The sequence below is a fragment of the Ambystoma mexicanum genome, chromosome 12 (genome assembly GCF_040938575.1).
Source record: "Ambystoma mexicanum isolate Mex_15411 chromosome 12, UKY_AmexF1_1, whole genome shotgun sequence".
Lineage (NCBI taxonomy): Eukaryota > Metazoa > Chordata > Amphibia > Caudata > Ambystomatidae > Ambystoma > Ambystoma mexicanum.
The window spans coordinates 39,628,161-39,641,138 of record NC_090936.1 but is presented as its reverse complement, the minus strand read 5'-3'; the positions used below and the strand labels follow the sequence as shown (position 1 = coordinate 39,641,138).

The 12,978-nt window shown below is 50.4% G+C and overlaps 1 protein-coding gene across 1 annotated transcript in view; it reads right to left on the bottom strand.

Moving 5' to 3' along the window:
* PPP1R3A (protein phosphatase 1 regulatory subunit 3A) overlaps nucleotides 1–10,081 on the bottom strand; it is a 233,471-nt gene extending 223,390 nt beyond the window's left edge. The window contains exon 1 of the mRNA XM_069627900.1: nucleotides 9,187–10,081. Coding sequence (XP_069484001.1) covers nucleotides 9,187–9,971 — 785 coding nt within the window. The 5' untranslated portion in view covers nucleotides 9,972–10,081. The remainder of the gene's footprint in view (nucleotides 1–9,186) is intronic.
* Between the last annotated feature and the right edge of the window lie 2,897 nt (nucleotides 10,082–12,978).

Genomic DNA, 12,978 nt, shown 5'->3' with positions numbered 1-12,978 from the left:
TTTCAAATGCCTTCCAGAGAAGCCTTAATCAGGGTGGTTTCAAATGCCTTCCGGAGAAGCCTTAATCGGGGTGGTTTCAGGTCCCTGCAGGAGATACCTTAATCGGGGTGGTTTCAGATCCCTGCAGGAGATACCTTAATCAGGGTGGTTCCAGATCCCTGCAGGAGACATCTTAATCAGGGTGGTTTCAAATGCCTGCCGGAGAAGCCTTAATCGGGGTGGTTTCAGATCCCTGCAGGAGATTCCTTAATCAGGGTGGTTCCAGATCCCTGCAGGAGACATCTTAATCAGGGTGGTTTCAAATGCCTGCCGGAGAAGCCTTAATCGGGGTGGTTTCAGATCCCTGCAGGAGATTCCTTAATCAGGGTGGTTTCAGAACCCTGCAGGCGATTCCTTAATCTCAGTGGTTCCAGATCCCTGCAGGAGACCCTGATTAAGGTGTCTCCTGCAGGAGACCCGGCAGGAGACACCTTAATCAGGGTGGTTCCAGACCGCTGCAGGAGACACCTTAATCAGGGTGGTTCTAAATCGCTGCAGGAGACACCTTAATCAGGGTGGTTCCAGATCGCTGCAGGAGACACCTTAACCAGGGCGGTTCCAGATCCCTACAGGAGAAGCATTAACAAGCATAGAGGCCTTACTAGGACCAGAGCCTGAGAAATAAAGAAGGCTACGCACAGTGGTCTGCAGCAGGCACTTTAGCCCCATGAGCTAGCATACTGCAAGTTGCACACAGGTATCTACTGTAGGAACCTTTGCCACCTGCCACAGTTCATTAGTTCACTGACAATGTGTTTTTGTAATGAATAGAATGCACATGGTCTGATGCATGCATGGTATTCCGAGGACCCCAGCCCACATGAGGCTAAGCTCCATGTTACTTACATTGTCTCAAAACGTTGTGATACATTGTCTGTACTTATTGTTTGGAATACTTCAAATCTGCAACAGTGTGTGTGGTGTTCGTGCTGTGCTCGCTGGTGTTAAAACAAGTACACTGTGCGTGTGCATTCGCCAGTTTCTGATGCATACATATGTGCATTTTTCAAATCACACACTAGAACGCTGATATTTCACCCATGAGCTTATGTCCTATATATGTATGATTTGATAATAACGTTATCACACTGCTAGATTATTAGAGGGGGGCTTGCGAGGTGGTGGACACTGGGGCGTGGGCTTTTTAATTTCTTGCAATAGGGCTCTATTCCATCTTCATACATCACTGGGTACATGCATAGTGGTACGGTGTGGGCTGGTGATGCAGCCCACACCTTGCTACTAACCACCTGCTCCAGGCCACAGGGCATGCTATAAGAAGAGACAAGTGTGTCTCCACATATGCAAATGCAGAGGGCTGGTGGCATGTGGTGTTGACTAGTTATACAGCCCACACGTTGCTACCAACCACCGCTCCAGTCCACAGGGCATGCTAGACCAAGAGACAAGTGTGTCTCCACATATGCATATGCAGAGGGCTGGTGGCATGTGGTGTGGGCTGGTGATGCAGCCCACACCTTGCTACTAACCACCTACTCCAGTCCACAGGGCATGCTAGACCAAGAGACAAGTGTGTCTCCACATATGCAAATGCAGAGGGCTGGTGGCATGTGGTGTGGACTAGTTATACAGCCCACACGTTGCTACCAACCACCTGCTCCAGGCCACAGGGCATGCTATAAGAAGAGACAAGTGTGTCTCCACATATGCAAATGCAGAGGGCTGGTGGCATGTGGTGTGGGCTGGTGATGCAGCCCACACCTTGCTACTAACCACCTGCTCCAGGCCACAGGGCATGCTATAAGAAGAGACAAGTGTGTCTCCACATATGCAAATGCAGAGGGCTGGTGGCATGTGGTGTGGACTAGTTATACAGCCCACACGTTGCTACCAACCACCGCTCCAGTCCACAGGGCATGCTAGACCAAGAGACAAGTGTGTCTCCACATATGCATATGCAGAGGGCTGGTGGCATGTGGTGTGGGCTGGTGATGCAGCCCACACCTTGCTACTAACCACCTACTGCAGTCCACAGGGCATGCTAGACCAAGAGACAAGTGTGTCTCCACATATGCAAATGCAGAGGGCTGGTGGCATGTGGTGTGGACTAGTTATACAGCCCACACGTTGCTACCAACCACCGCTCCAGTCCACAGGGCATGCTAGACCAAGAGACAAGTGTGTCTCCACATATGCATATGCAGAGGGCTGGTGGCATGTGGTGTGGACTAGTTATACAGCCCACACGTTGCTACTAACCACCTGCTCCAGGCCACAGGGCATGCTATAAGAAGAGACAAGTGTGTCTCCACATATGCAAATGCAGAGGGCTGGTGGCATGTGGTGTGGACTAGTTATACAGCCCACACGTTGCTACCAACCACCGCTCCAGTCCACAGGGCATGCTAGACCAAGAGACAAGTGTGTCTCCACATATGCATATGCAGAGGGCTGGTGGCATGTGGTGTGGGCTGGTGATGCAGCCCACACCTTGCTACTAACCACCTGCTCCAGGCCACAGGGCATGCTATAAGAAGAGACAAGTGTGTCTCCACATATGCAAATGCAGAGGGCTGGTGGCATGTGGTGTGGGCTGGTGATGCAGCCCACACCTTGCTACTAACCACCTACTCCAGTCCACAGGGCATGCTATAAGAAGAGACAAGTGTGTCTCCACATATGCAAATGCAGAGGGCTGGTGGCATGTGGTGTGGACTAGTTATACAGCCCACACGTTGCTACCAACCACCGCTCCAGTCCACAGGGCATGCTAGACCAAGAGACAAGTGTGTCTCCACATATGCAGAGGGCTGGTGGCATGTGGTGTGGGCTGGTGATGCAGCCCACACCTTGCTACTAACCACCTACTCCAGTCCACAGGGCATGCTAGACCAAGAGACAAGTGTGTCTCCACATATGCAAATGCAGAGGGCTGGTGGCATGTGGTGTGGACTAGTTATACAGCCCACACATTGCTACCAACCACCGCTCCAGTCCACAGGGCATGCTAGACCAAGAGACAAGTGTGTCTCCACATATGCATATGCAGAGGGCTGGTGGCATGTGGTGTGGACTAGTTATACAGCCCACACGTTGCTACCAACCACCGCTGCAGTCCACAGGGCATGCTAGACCAAGAGACAAGTGTGTCTCCACATATGCATATGCAGAGGGCTGGTGGCATGTGGTTTGGACTAGTTATACAGCCCACACGTTGCTACCAACCACCGCTCCAGTCCACAGGGCATGCTAGACCAAGAGACAAGTGTGTCTCCACATATGCATATGCAGAGGGCTGCTGGCATGTGGTGTGGGCTGGTGATGCAGCCACACCTTGCTACTAACCACCTGCTCCAGTCCACAGGGCATGCTAGACCAAGAGACAAGTGTGTCTCCACATATGCAAATGCAGAGGGCTGGTGGCATGTGGTGTGGACTAGTTATACAGCCCACACGTTGCTACCAACCACCGCTCCAGTCCACAGGGCATGCTAGACCAAGAGACAAGTGTGTCTCCACATATGCATATGCAGAGGGCTGGTGGCATGTGGTGTGGACTAGTTATACAGCCCACACGTTGCTACCAACCACCGCTCCAGTCCACAGGGCATGCTAGACCAAGAGACAAGTGTGTCTCCACATATGCATATGCAGAGGGCTGGTGGCATGTGGTGTGGACTAGTTATACAGCCCACACGTTGCTACCAACCACCTGCTCCAGGCCACAGGGCATGCTATAAGAAGAGACACGTGTGTCTCCACATATGCATATGCAGAGGGCTGGTGGCATGTGGTGTGGAATAGTTATACAGCCCACACGTTGCTACCAACCAACTGCTCCAGGCCACAGGGCATGCTATAAGAAGAGACAAGTGTGTCTCCACATATGCATATGCAGAGGGCTGGTGGCATGGTGTGGGCTGGTGATGCAGCCCACACCTTGCTACTAACCACCTGCTCCAGTCCAGAAGGCATGCTATAAGAAGAGACAAGTGTGTCTCCACATATGCAAATGCAGAGGGCTGGTGGCATGTGGTGTGGACTAGTTATACAGCCCACACGTTGCTACCAACCACCGCTCCAGTCCACAGGGCATGCTACACCAAGAGACAAGTGTGTCTCCACATATGCAAATGCAGAGGTCTGGTGGCATGTGGTGTGGACTAGTTATACAGCCCACACGTTGCTACCAACCACCGCTCCAGTCCACAGGGCATGCTAGACCAAGAGACAAGTATGTCTCCACATATGCATATGCAGAGGGCTGGTGGCATGTGGTGTGGGCTGGTGATGCAGCCCACACCTTGCTACTAACCACCTGCTCCAGTCCACAAGGCATGCTAGACCAAGAGACAAGTGTGTCTCCACATATGCAAATGCAGAGGGCTGGTGGCATGTGGTGTGGACTAGTTATACAGCCCACACGTTGCTACCAACCACCGATCCAGTCCACAGGGCATGCTAGACCAAGAGACAAGTGTGTCTCCACATATGCATATGCAGAGGGCTGGTGGCATGTGGTGTGGACTAGTTATACAGCCCACACGTTGCTACCAACCACCTGCTCCAGGCCACAGGGCATGCTATAAGAAGAGACAAGTGTGTCTCCACATATGCATATGCAGAGGGCTGGTGGCATGTGGTGTGGGCTGGTGATGCAGCCCACACCTTGCTACCAACCACCTGCTCCAGTCCACAGGGCATGCTAGACCAAGAGACAAGTGTGTCTTCATATTTGCATATGCAGTGGGCTGGTGGCATGTGGTGTGGGCTGGTTATGCAGCATTGATTTACCATGCCTCTGCTGCATCTAACAATTTATTGCAGCTGTTTGAAAATCTCAAAAAACTCAGTAGGTTTTCCGATGAATTTGTGCGCAATTGCCCCTGGGTGCATTAACAACACACTAGCTGATACCCCCCCGATGAACATGGGTAGGCCTTGATTGCCAGTGGCACTGAGCAAGCCTTGTAAGTGGCAGTTAAATGTGGTCAAAGATATCCTCGAGTACTACTCGTTGAAAATAAAACAACCGATTCTTTTGGAGGAACATCGTCCAGTAGAAGAAAAGTCCAAATGCAGTGATGATCAACGAGAAGGTTACATCATCTTTGAGGTATACGTGAGTCAAAGCACTGGATGTTCCTTAAAGAGTGCTAAAGTAATGCATGCAAGTGTGTGCAGAGGAGCCCTCGTTGCCTTTGTCCAGGCTAGGCCCTTTCCTGATTGACTGCAGTGGAAGGAAATGGGTATCGCCTGTGGACAGAAGTAGCCCTGCCTTGCGAGGCCTACTTGCGTTAGGAAAACCGTATACTATGAAAAGATGTACAGAATAACATTTGCGCCCATATCGTGTGTAACTGCGGATTTTAAAAAAACATACACTACGCAATGATGTACGAAATAACGACGGAGCCCATATCGGGTCAATCTGCTGCTTGGCATACGTGCACCTAGTAATAGGCTGGGGTACTCACGCTGGAGGGAAACATGTTGGGAGCATAAGCACTCCTGCTTCGATGTTAAGCCAAACGTCTGGTCATGGCAGGAAATGACAGGAAATGGCGGGTCACATAAAAGGGCACAGGCTCAGGAGCCAGACAGAATATTGAGCTAATGCTTGGAAAAGGGGCAGTTGGAGGGTGAGAAACGGGGAAGTTGTGCGGGCTACCTCCTCTGAAAACCCCATAAAGACAGGTAAATCCCCATGGGCAGAGAAACCCACCAGCATATGTAGCTGGGAGGCACTAGGGAGAGGACCGGGTGACCTGACTCGCTCTGGTTAATCACACCGCTATAACGTTCTGACAGAGTGATTAGGCTGGCGCAAGGGCATGGAAAAGATTCCACCAATCGTGTTTTTCTCTCCTGGGAGATATGCAGGAACAGGAAAGACCTCTTTAAAACCATACCGCTAATGCCTACCTGTTACTGCCTCCAATTGGCACATCTGGCTCGAGCAAGAGGGGTGCACATCAAGAGCGGGTCACCTATGTGCTCTGCTGCACCCCACCACTGCCCTATGCCAGGAGCCCTGTCATTTCAGGGAGAGTGCCCACCGTGCAAAATGCACATTAGTCTGGTCTCTTTGGCAGCTGTGAATTTAAAGCCTAAACCTAGCATCTTTTGAGAACCAACTAGTTTGGCTTTTCTCTTGTGGTGTACTTCCTATTTCTCTGGAACTTGACTAGGTCAAAGTTCTCCCGCTCGTGACCTTGCATAGTGCCCTTTGCAACTCCTTCCTGTCAGGTGACTCTAAATTGTAAATGGTCTCTCTCTCACAAAATGCTCTGGGCCGCTGCAGACTGCACTCCCAGCCACACTCTGATGCGTCTTCACTCCACACACAAACGACACGGAGCACCACAGGTTCAATCCCCGGATCCGCGCTTAGAAACCACTGGGTATTAAGCGTGTCATAAATAACCTATCCTATCATAAACCTGACCTCCTGCTTGAGGAGTCACAGGCAACATCCCTGATCTCATGAATGAGCACAGCATATAGCCCCAGGTTCTAGCAAAGAGTAAAACAAATATACATTCCGGCCGAACCAACCTCCAGATCGGTGCAAATGTATCAGCCCTACAGATCACCCTTGAGAAACAATGTCATCTCATCAGCCAGACGCATCCAAGCCAAGCCGGCTGTTCATACCACTGTTCTCCTGAGTTACTAAAAATGCACAGAAGGTTCCAAAATGACCCTTCTGTGCATTGCACAACCCTGTTCTAAACAGGTTCAGGGGAGCGTGTGTCCTTTCCATGCCTGGCGCACATCCAGTTTCTGAATATGGGATGTTTTTTTCTATATGAGTGCGCTGTAGGCTACACCACATAGGTATGTGCCATGCCTCCCTGATGGGTGGCGGTCCCTCGCCATTATGCCACTTCTCCTCTGCGCCCCAACCCATGGCCTTGAGGCAAGGAGCTTACAGTTAAAGACCTGAGGTATAGTGTTTACTTCACACAAGTAAATGAATTCAGTGCTGCTCTCTTCTTGAGGGGAACAGTACTATAGTGTACATGGCCCAGCACTCACCACTGGAAGCACGCATGCAGTGCTTGCAGTACCCTTGAACGCTGCTCACCCTAGGAGATAAGGTAGAGGTTGAGGGTGAGTTCCTTGCAGCGCATCTCCCAAATATTGACCCCCAGGCTGCCTGTAAGAGTTTCTTTGCTACTGAGCTGTGGGTCAAAGAGAATTTAAAATGTGGTCGTTCCATCAGTGTGGCGTTATTTCCGGCAGAAATGCCACCAGACTCATTTACGGTCCAGCCCACTGTATGGCAGATTTGATCCCGGATTAAAAGTGGGGTAACGGCGATGTTGATCCCCTTTCTGTGATTCAATCGGACTATTCTGCTGGCGATAATTCGGCTATTTTTCGCTCCACCACTAAACCTGGAATTCGTCAGTGCATGAATTTGGCGGTAAAGCGGTGGTAAGTTCATTCATGCCACTACCAAACACATAAAGAGGCACGTTGTTCTGCTTGTGCACACAAAAGCCTTTCATCCTAGGTTGATAAATGAGTACCAATTTCGGTTGGGCGATATTGTATGTAAATATGGGCTCTGTAAAGCGCTTTGGATTAAGGCGCTATACAAATAACACATCATTGTCATTATTGTGACAGTACACCTAAAAACAAACACAACATATTTCAGGCTTGTTACTTGAGCCAATTTAAGAACAAAATGCATTTTTCACGATAGAAATAAAAAGACAAGGGTCTCATTACACGGATGGTGGTAGGGATTTACCAGTAAAATACCGGTAAATCCTTACCGCCTTACTACGAGGTCCCTTTGCGGGTTGGGGGATTTAACGCCTGCTTTTTGCAGGCGTTAAAAACCAACCCGCTAAGGGACCTCGGAGCTAATTACGGCACCGCAAAATTGCGGTGCCATAATTAGCGCCTTCCTCATTCCCATAGAGCCCTATGGGGCAGAAATGGGAATGGGGAAGGGCAATGGCGGAAGGGGGATTTACCGCCCCTCCAACCTTGGAATGGGGCGGTAAATCCCCTTTCCGCCAAGGCGGTGCCGGTATTTTACCGGCATGAGCCATGGCGCTAATAGCGACATGGCTCACCGCCTACCGTCTAATGTGGCCAAAAGGCTTGCATTAAGTAAGGTGGTTCTGCAAAAACGGCGGTAAAGTGGCGGGAGTTCTGTTGCTGCCACTTTACTGCACCACCATGCTGTGGGTTTGGAGGTAAAGTGAAGTAATCTTTCACTTTACACCCAAAACTCTACCATGCGCCATTACCGCTCAGGTTAAATCAATTGAAAATCCATAGGGAGTCTTATGGACGCCAACAATGGGTTTTTACACTGCTACACCACTCGTAATCCCACGGTAGCCCAGTGACGCTACGGTAACGGTAAACAAGTTTCGCTGGAATATCGCAGGTCACTGCCAAACTCGAAATGAGGCCCATAGTTTGTGAAGACCTTTTTGCACCAGTATAGGGATTTGTGCTAGTATAAACATTGCACTGGTGCAAACGTGTTTTGAAAGAGTATTTCTTTTGCACTAGAGACATTTTGCACTAATGCAAATTGCACTTGCACTAGTGCAAAGTGCAATTACTACTAGTACAAAAATGACTCTAGTGCAAACAATGTCTTCTTCAAATGCATTTTTGCAGCAGGGAAATTGACTATGACTAAGGTAAACATTGCCCTTTTGCAAACATGGGGCCTCATTAGGACCCTGGCGGAGAGGGTTTTACGCCAGCGTAGTGCATGGCGTACCTCTCCGCCATACTACGAGTTCCCGTAGCGCCATGGCGGCCTTTTCCGGCTGGTTTTACCAGGCGGAGAAAACCATGGCGCTACGGGACCTCGTTGTTAATTACGCCACCGTATTTTACGGTGGCGTAATTAACTCCTTCCCCACTCCCATTATACCCTATGGGGCAAAAATGGGAATGGGGAAGGGTAAAATGGGGAATGGGGATTCACCGCTCCGCCAAGGTCGGAATGGGGCGGTGAATCCGCCAACCCCCATGGCGCTATCGGCGGCTTTCCGCCATGCTTCGCGGTGCATTTAGCACCGCGAAATCCGCCTGGGTCGTAATGAGGCCCATGCAATGGAAAGAAATGTTGTTTGCACTATGCAAAGTTTTCGTGTCTTGTTAAAAATAAAACATGAGAAGGAAATGAGTGTTCATCCTGACCTTTGGCTCATCTTCAGACAGCTTTTCTTCAGGTTCTCGGCCGCCTCCTCCAGCTGCTTCTCGGCTTCTTGCAAGCCCCCCATTTTACGGCACAGGAGCGCATAATTCCTGCCCCCATTGTTGGCCCAGAAGGTGCCAGCTGCAGTCTGATACCTGATACAGAACTCCACCCTGGCCCCATCTTTCTGATACGGGGGCACCATGGACATTCTGAAAGAGAACTGGTCGGTCTCTCCGTCGCACGAGTCCGGGACATACTCGGCCAAAATGTCATAGTAACTCAGCCAGTCGTCCAGGGACATGCGAACATACACCGACTTTTCATAGCACACGTTCAGCACCCGAATGACGCCCCTCATTGAAGCGGAGCCCGGCAGGAGCTCCACGGAGTCCAGCAGCACCTTTTGCGCGCGCAAGTTGCGCCGCGCTTCCTCCCCAGACGCTAACTCGAAGAGCGGGGACAGGGAGAACTCCTCGACCGGCGCCACCGGACCCTCAGAGGTGTCGCTTTGGGCTGTGGTCGGCACGTCCCACATGTCGAACTCCTTAACGGAGACCAGGTCGAGGCCGAAGGCGTCTGCGAAGGAGACCTTGCGCGCAACGCTGGAGGGGCCCTCGGCCTCGGCGTCGTCGGAGGAGACGGAGCTGCGCCTCCGAGGTAGCGGGGAGAAGCGCGGCTTCAGGGTGGCCCTGACCTCCTCGTCGTCGTCGTAGCAGTCGTTCAGCGTGGGCACTCCTAGCAGGTTCTCCGCGCCAAGAGGGCCCGTTCCTTCGGTGGGCTCCATTCTGCTGGGAAGGGACAAGGAAGTGGGCAACCGGTGGCCGCGGACATTCGAGACACCGGCTCCTAAAACAAGGATTAATGTTACCGTTGACTTTGCAGAATGGAGCCCGGGCTATTAATAGGAGCCGCGGCGTGTGAACTATGCTGCCGCCGGCCTCCGAGGCTCGGCCACAGTGCACAGGACGTTTCCCGGCCTCTGCCTCTGCTCTTTCGTCATCCATCCCAAAGCGCTTCTATCTCGCCTCTCAGTGCACAGAAAAGAAAGGCTAACAGCCGGGAACACGGTGCCACAGCGCCTAGATATCACTGTGAACACACAAGTGCTAACACCACACCTTAACTGCTTCCACAATAGCACACTTCAAAGTGCTGCAAACTCGGGGCAGGTTCACAAAGAAGCTACTCTGAGTAGCTATGGTTTACTCGTCTCATTCTAGGTGTAAACTAGGAGTAAGTTACAGGCACCCCCTGTAATTTCCCTGTGAATCGGGCAGCCCTCTCTAGAAGTCAGTTATAGTCACCCCCAGTAACTTCCCTGTAAATCAGATAGCCTTCTCTAGGAGTAAGTTACAGTCACCCCCAGTTACTTCCCTGTGAATCGGGCAAGTCAGGCGCGATTCAGAGTTGCTCTCTATGTGAATGGAATAGCTCTCTCTAGGAGTAAGCTACAGTTAGCCCCAGTAACTTCCCTGTGAATCGGACAAGTCAGGCACAATTCTTAGTTGCTTGCTGTGTGTGTGGAATAGCCCTCTCTAGGAGTAATTTACAGTCAGCCCCAGAAACTTTCCTGTGAATCGGACAGCCCTCTCTAGGAGTAATTTACAATAAGCCCCAGTAACTTCACTTTGAATCGGAGAGCTCTCTCTAGGAGTAAGTTACAGCCACCCCAGTAACTTCCCTGTGAATCGGACAGCCATCTCTAGGAGTAATTTACAATCAGCCCCAGTAACTTTCCTGTGAATCGGACAAGTCATGCACGATTCTGAGTTGCTCTGTGTGTGAATGGAATAGCCCTCTCTATGAGTAAGTTACAGTCACCCCAGTAACTTCCCTGTGAATCGGACAGACATCTCTAGGAGTAATTTACAATCAGCCCCAGTAACTTCACTTTGAATCGGACAGCCCTCTCTAAGAGTAAGTTACAGTCACCCCAGTAACTTCCCTGTGAATCGGACAGCCATCTCTAGGAGTAATTTACAATCAGCCCCAGTAACTTCCCTGTGAATCGGACAAGTCAGGCACGATTCTGAGTTGCTCTCTGTGTGAATGGAATAGCCGTCTTTAGGAGTAAGTTACAGTCAGCCCCAGTAACTTCCCTATGAATCGGACAGCCCTCTCGAGGACTAAGTTACAGTCACTCACTGTAATTTCCCTGTGAATCGGACAAGTCAGGCACAATTCTGAGTTGCTTCCTGTGTGTATGGAATAGCCCTCTCTAGGAGTAAGTTACAGTCACCCCTAGTAACTTCACTTTGAATCGGACAGCCCTCTCTAGGAGTAAGTTACAATCACCCCCAGTAACTTCTCTGTGAATCGGACAAGTCAGGCACGATACTGAGTTGCTCTCTGTGTGAATGGAATAGCCCTCTCTAGGAGTAAGTTACAGTCAGCTCCATTAACATCCCTGTGAATCGGACAGCCCTCTCTAGGAGTAAGTTACAGTCACCCCCAGTTACTTCCCTATGAATCAGGCAAGTCAGGCACGATTCACAGTTGCTCTCTGTGTGAATGGAATAGCCCTCTCTAGGAGTAAGTTACAGTCTGCCCCAGTAACTTCCGTGTCAATTGGACAGCCCTCTGTAGGAGTAAGTTACAGTCACCCCCAGTAAATTTCCTGTGAATTGGACAGCCATATCTAGGAGTAAGTTACAGTCAGCCCCAGTAACTTCCCTGTGAATCGGACAGCCCTCTCTAGGAGTAAGTTACAATCACCCCCAGTAACTTCCCTATAAATCAGGCAAGTCAGGCACAATTCTGTGTTGCTTGTTGTGTGTATGGAATATCCCTCTCTAGGAGTAAGTTACAGTCAGCCCCAGAAACTTCCCTGTGAATCGGACAGCCCTCTCTAGGAGTAAGTTACAGTCACCCCAGCAACTTCCCTGTGAATCGGACAGCCATCTCTAGGAGTAAGTTATAAACACCCGCAGTAACTTCCCTCTGAATCGGACAAGTCAGGCACAATTCTGAGTTGCTTCCTGTGTGTATGGAATAGCCCTCTCTAGGAGTAAGTTACAGTCACCCCCAGTAACTTCACTTTGAATCAGACAGCCCTCTCTAGGAGTAAGTTACAATCACCCCCAGTAACTTCTCTGTGAATCGGACAAGTCAGGCACGGTTTACAGTTGCTCTCTGTGTGAATGGAATAGCCCTCTCTAGGAGTAAGTTACAGTCTGCCCCAGTAACTTCCGTGTCAATTGGACAGCCCTCTGTAGGAGTAAGTTACAGTCACCCCCATTAACTTCCCTGTGAATCGGACAGCCATCTCTAGGAGTAAGCTACAGTCAGCCCCAGTAACTTCCCTGTGAATCGGACAGCCCTCTCTAGGAGTAAGTTACAATCACCCCCAGTAATTTCCCTGTGAATCGGACAAGTCAGGCACAATTCTGAGCACAATTCTGAGTTGCTTCCCTGTGAACCGGGCAAGTCAGGCTCGATTCTGAGTTGATCTCTGTGTGAATGGAATAGCTCTCTCTAGGAATAAGTTACAGTCACCCCCAGTAACTTCCCTGTGAATCGGGCAAGTCAGGCACAATTCAGAGTTGCTCTCTGTGTGAATGGAATAGCCCTCTCTAGGAGTAAGTTACAGTCAGCCCCAGTAACCTCTGTGTGAATCGGACAGCCCTCTCTAGGAGTGAGTTACGGTCACCCCCAGTAACTTCCCTGTAAATCGGACAAGTCAGGCACGAATTAGAGTTGATTTCTGTGTGAATGGAATAGCCCTCTCTAAGAGTAAGTTACAGTCAGCCCCAGTAACTTCAGTGTGAATCGGGCAAGTCAGGCGCGATTTA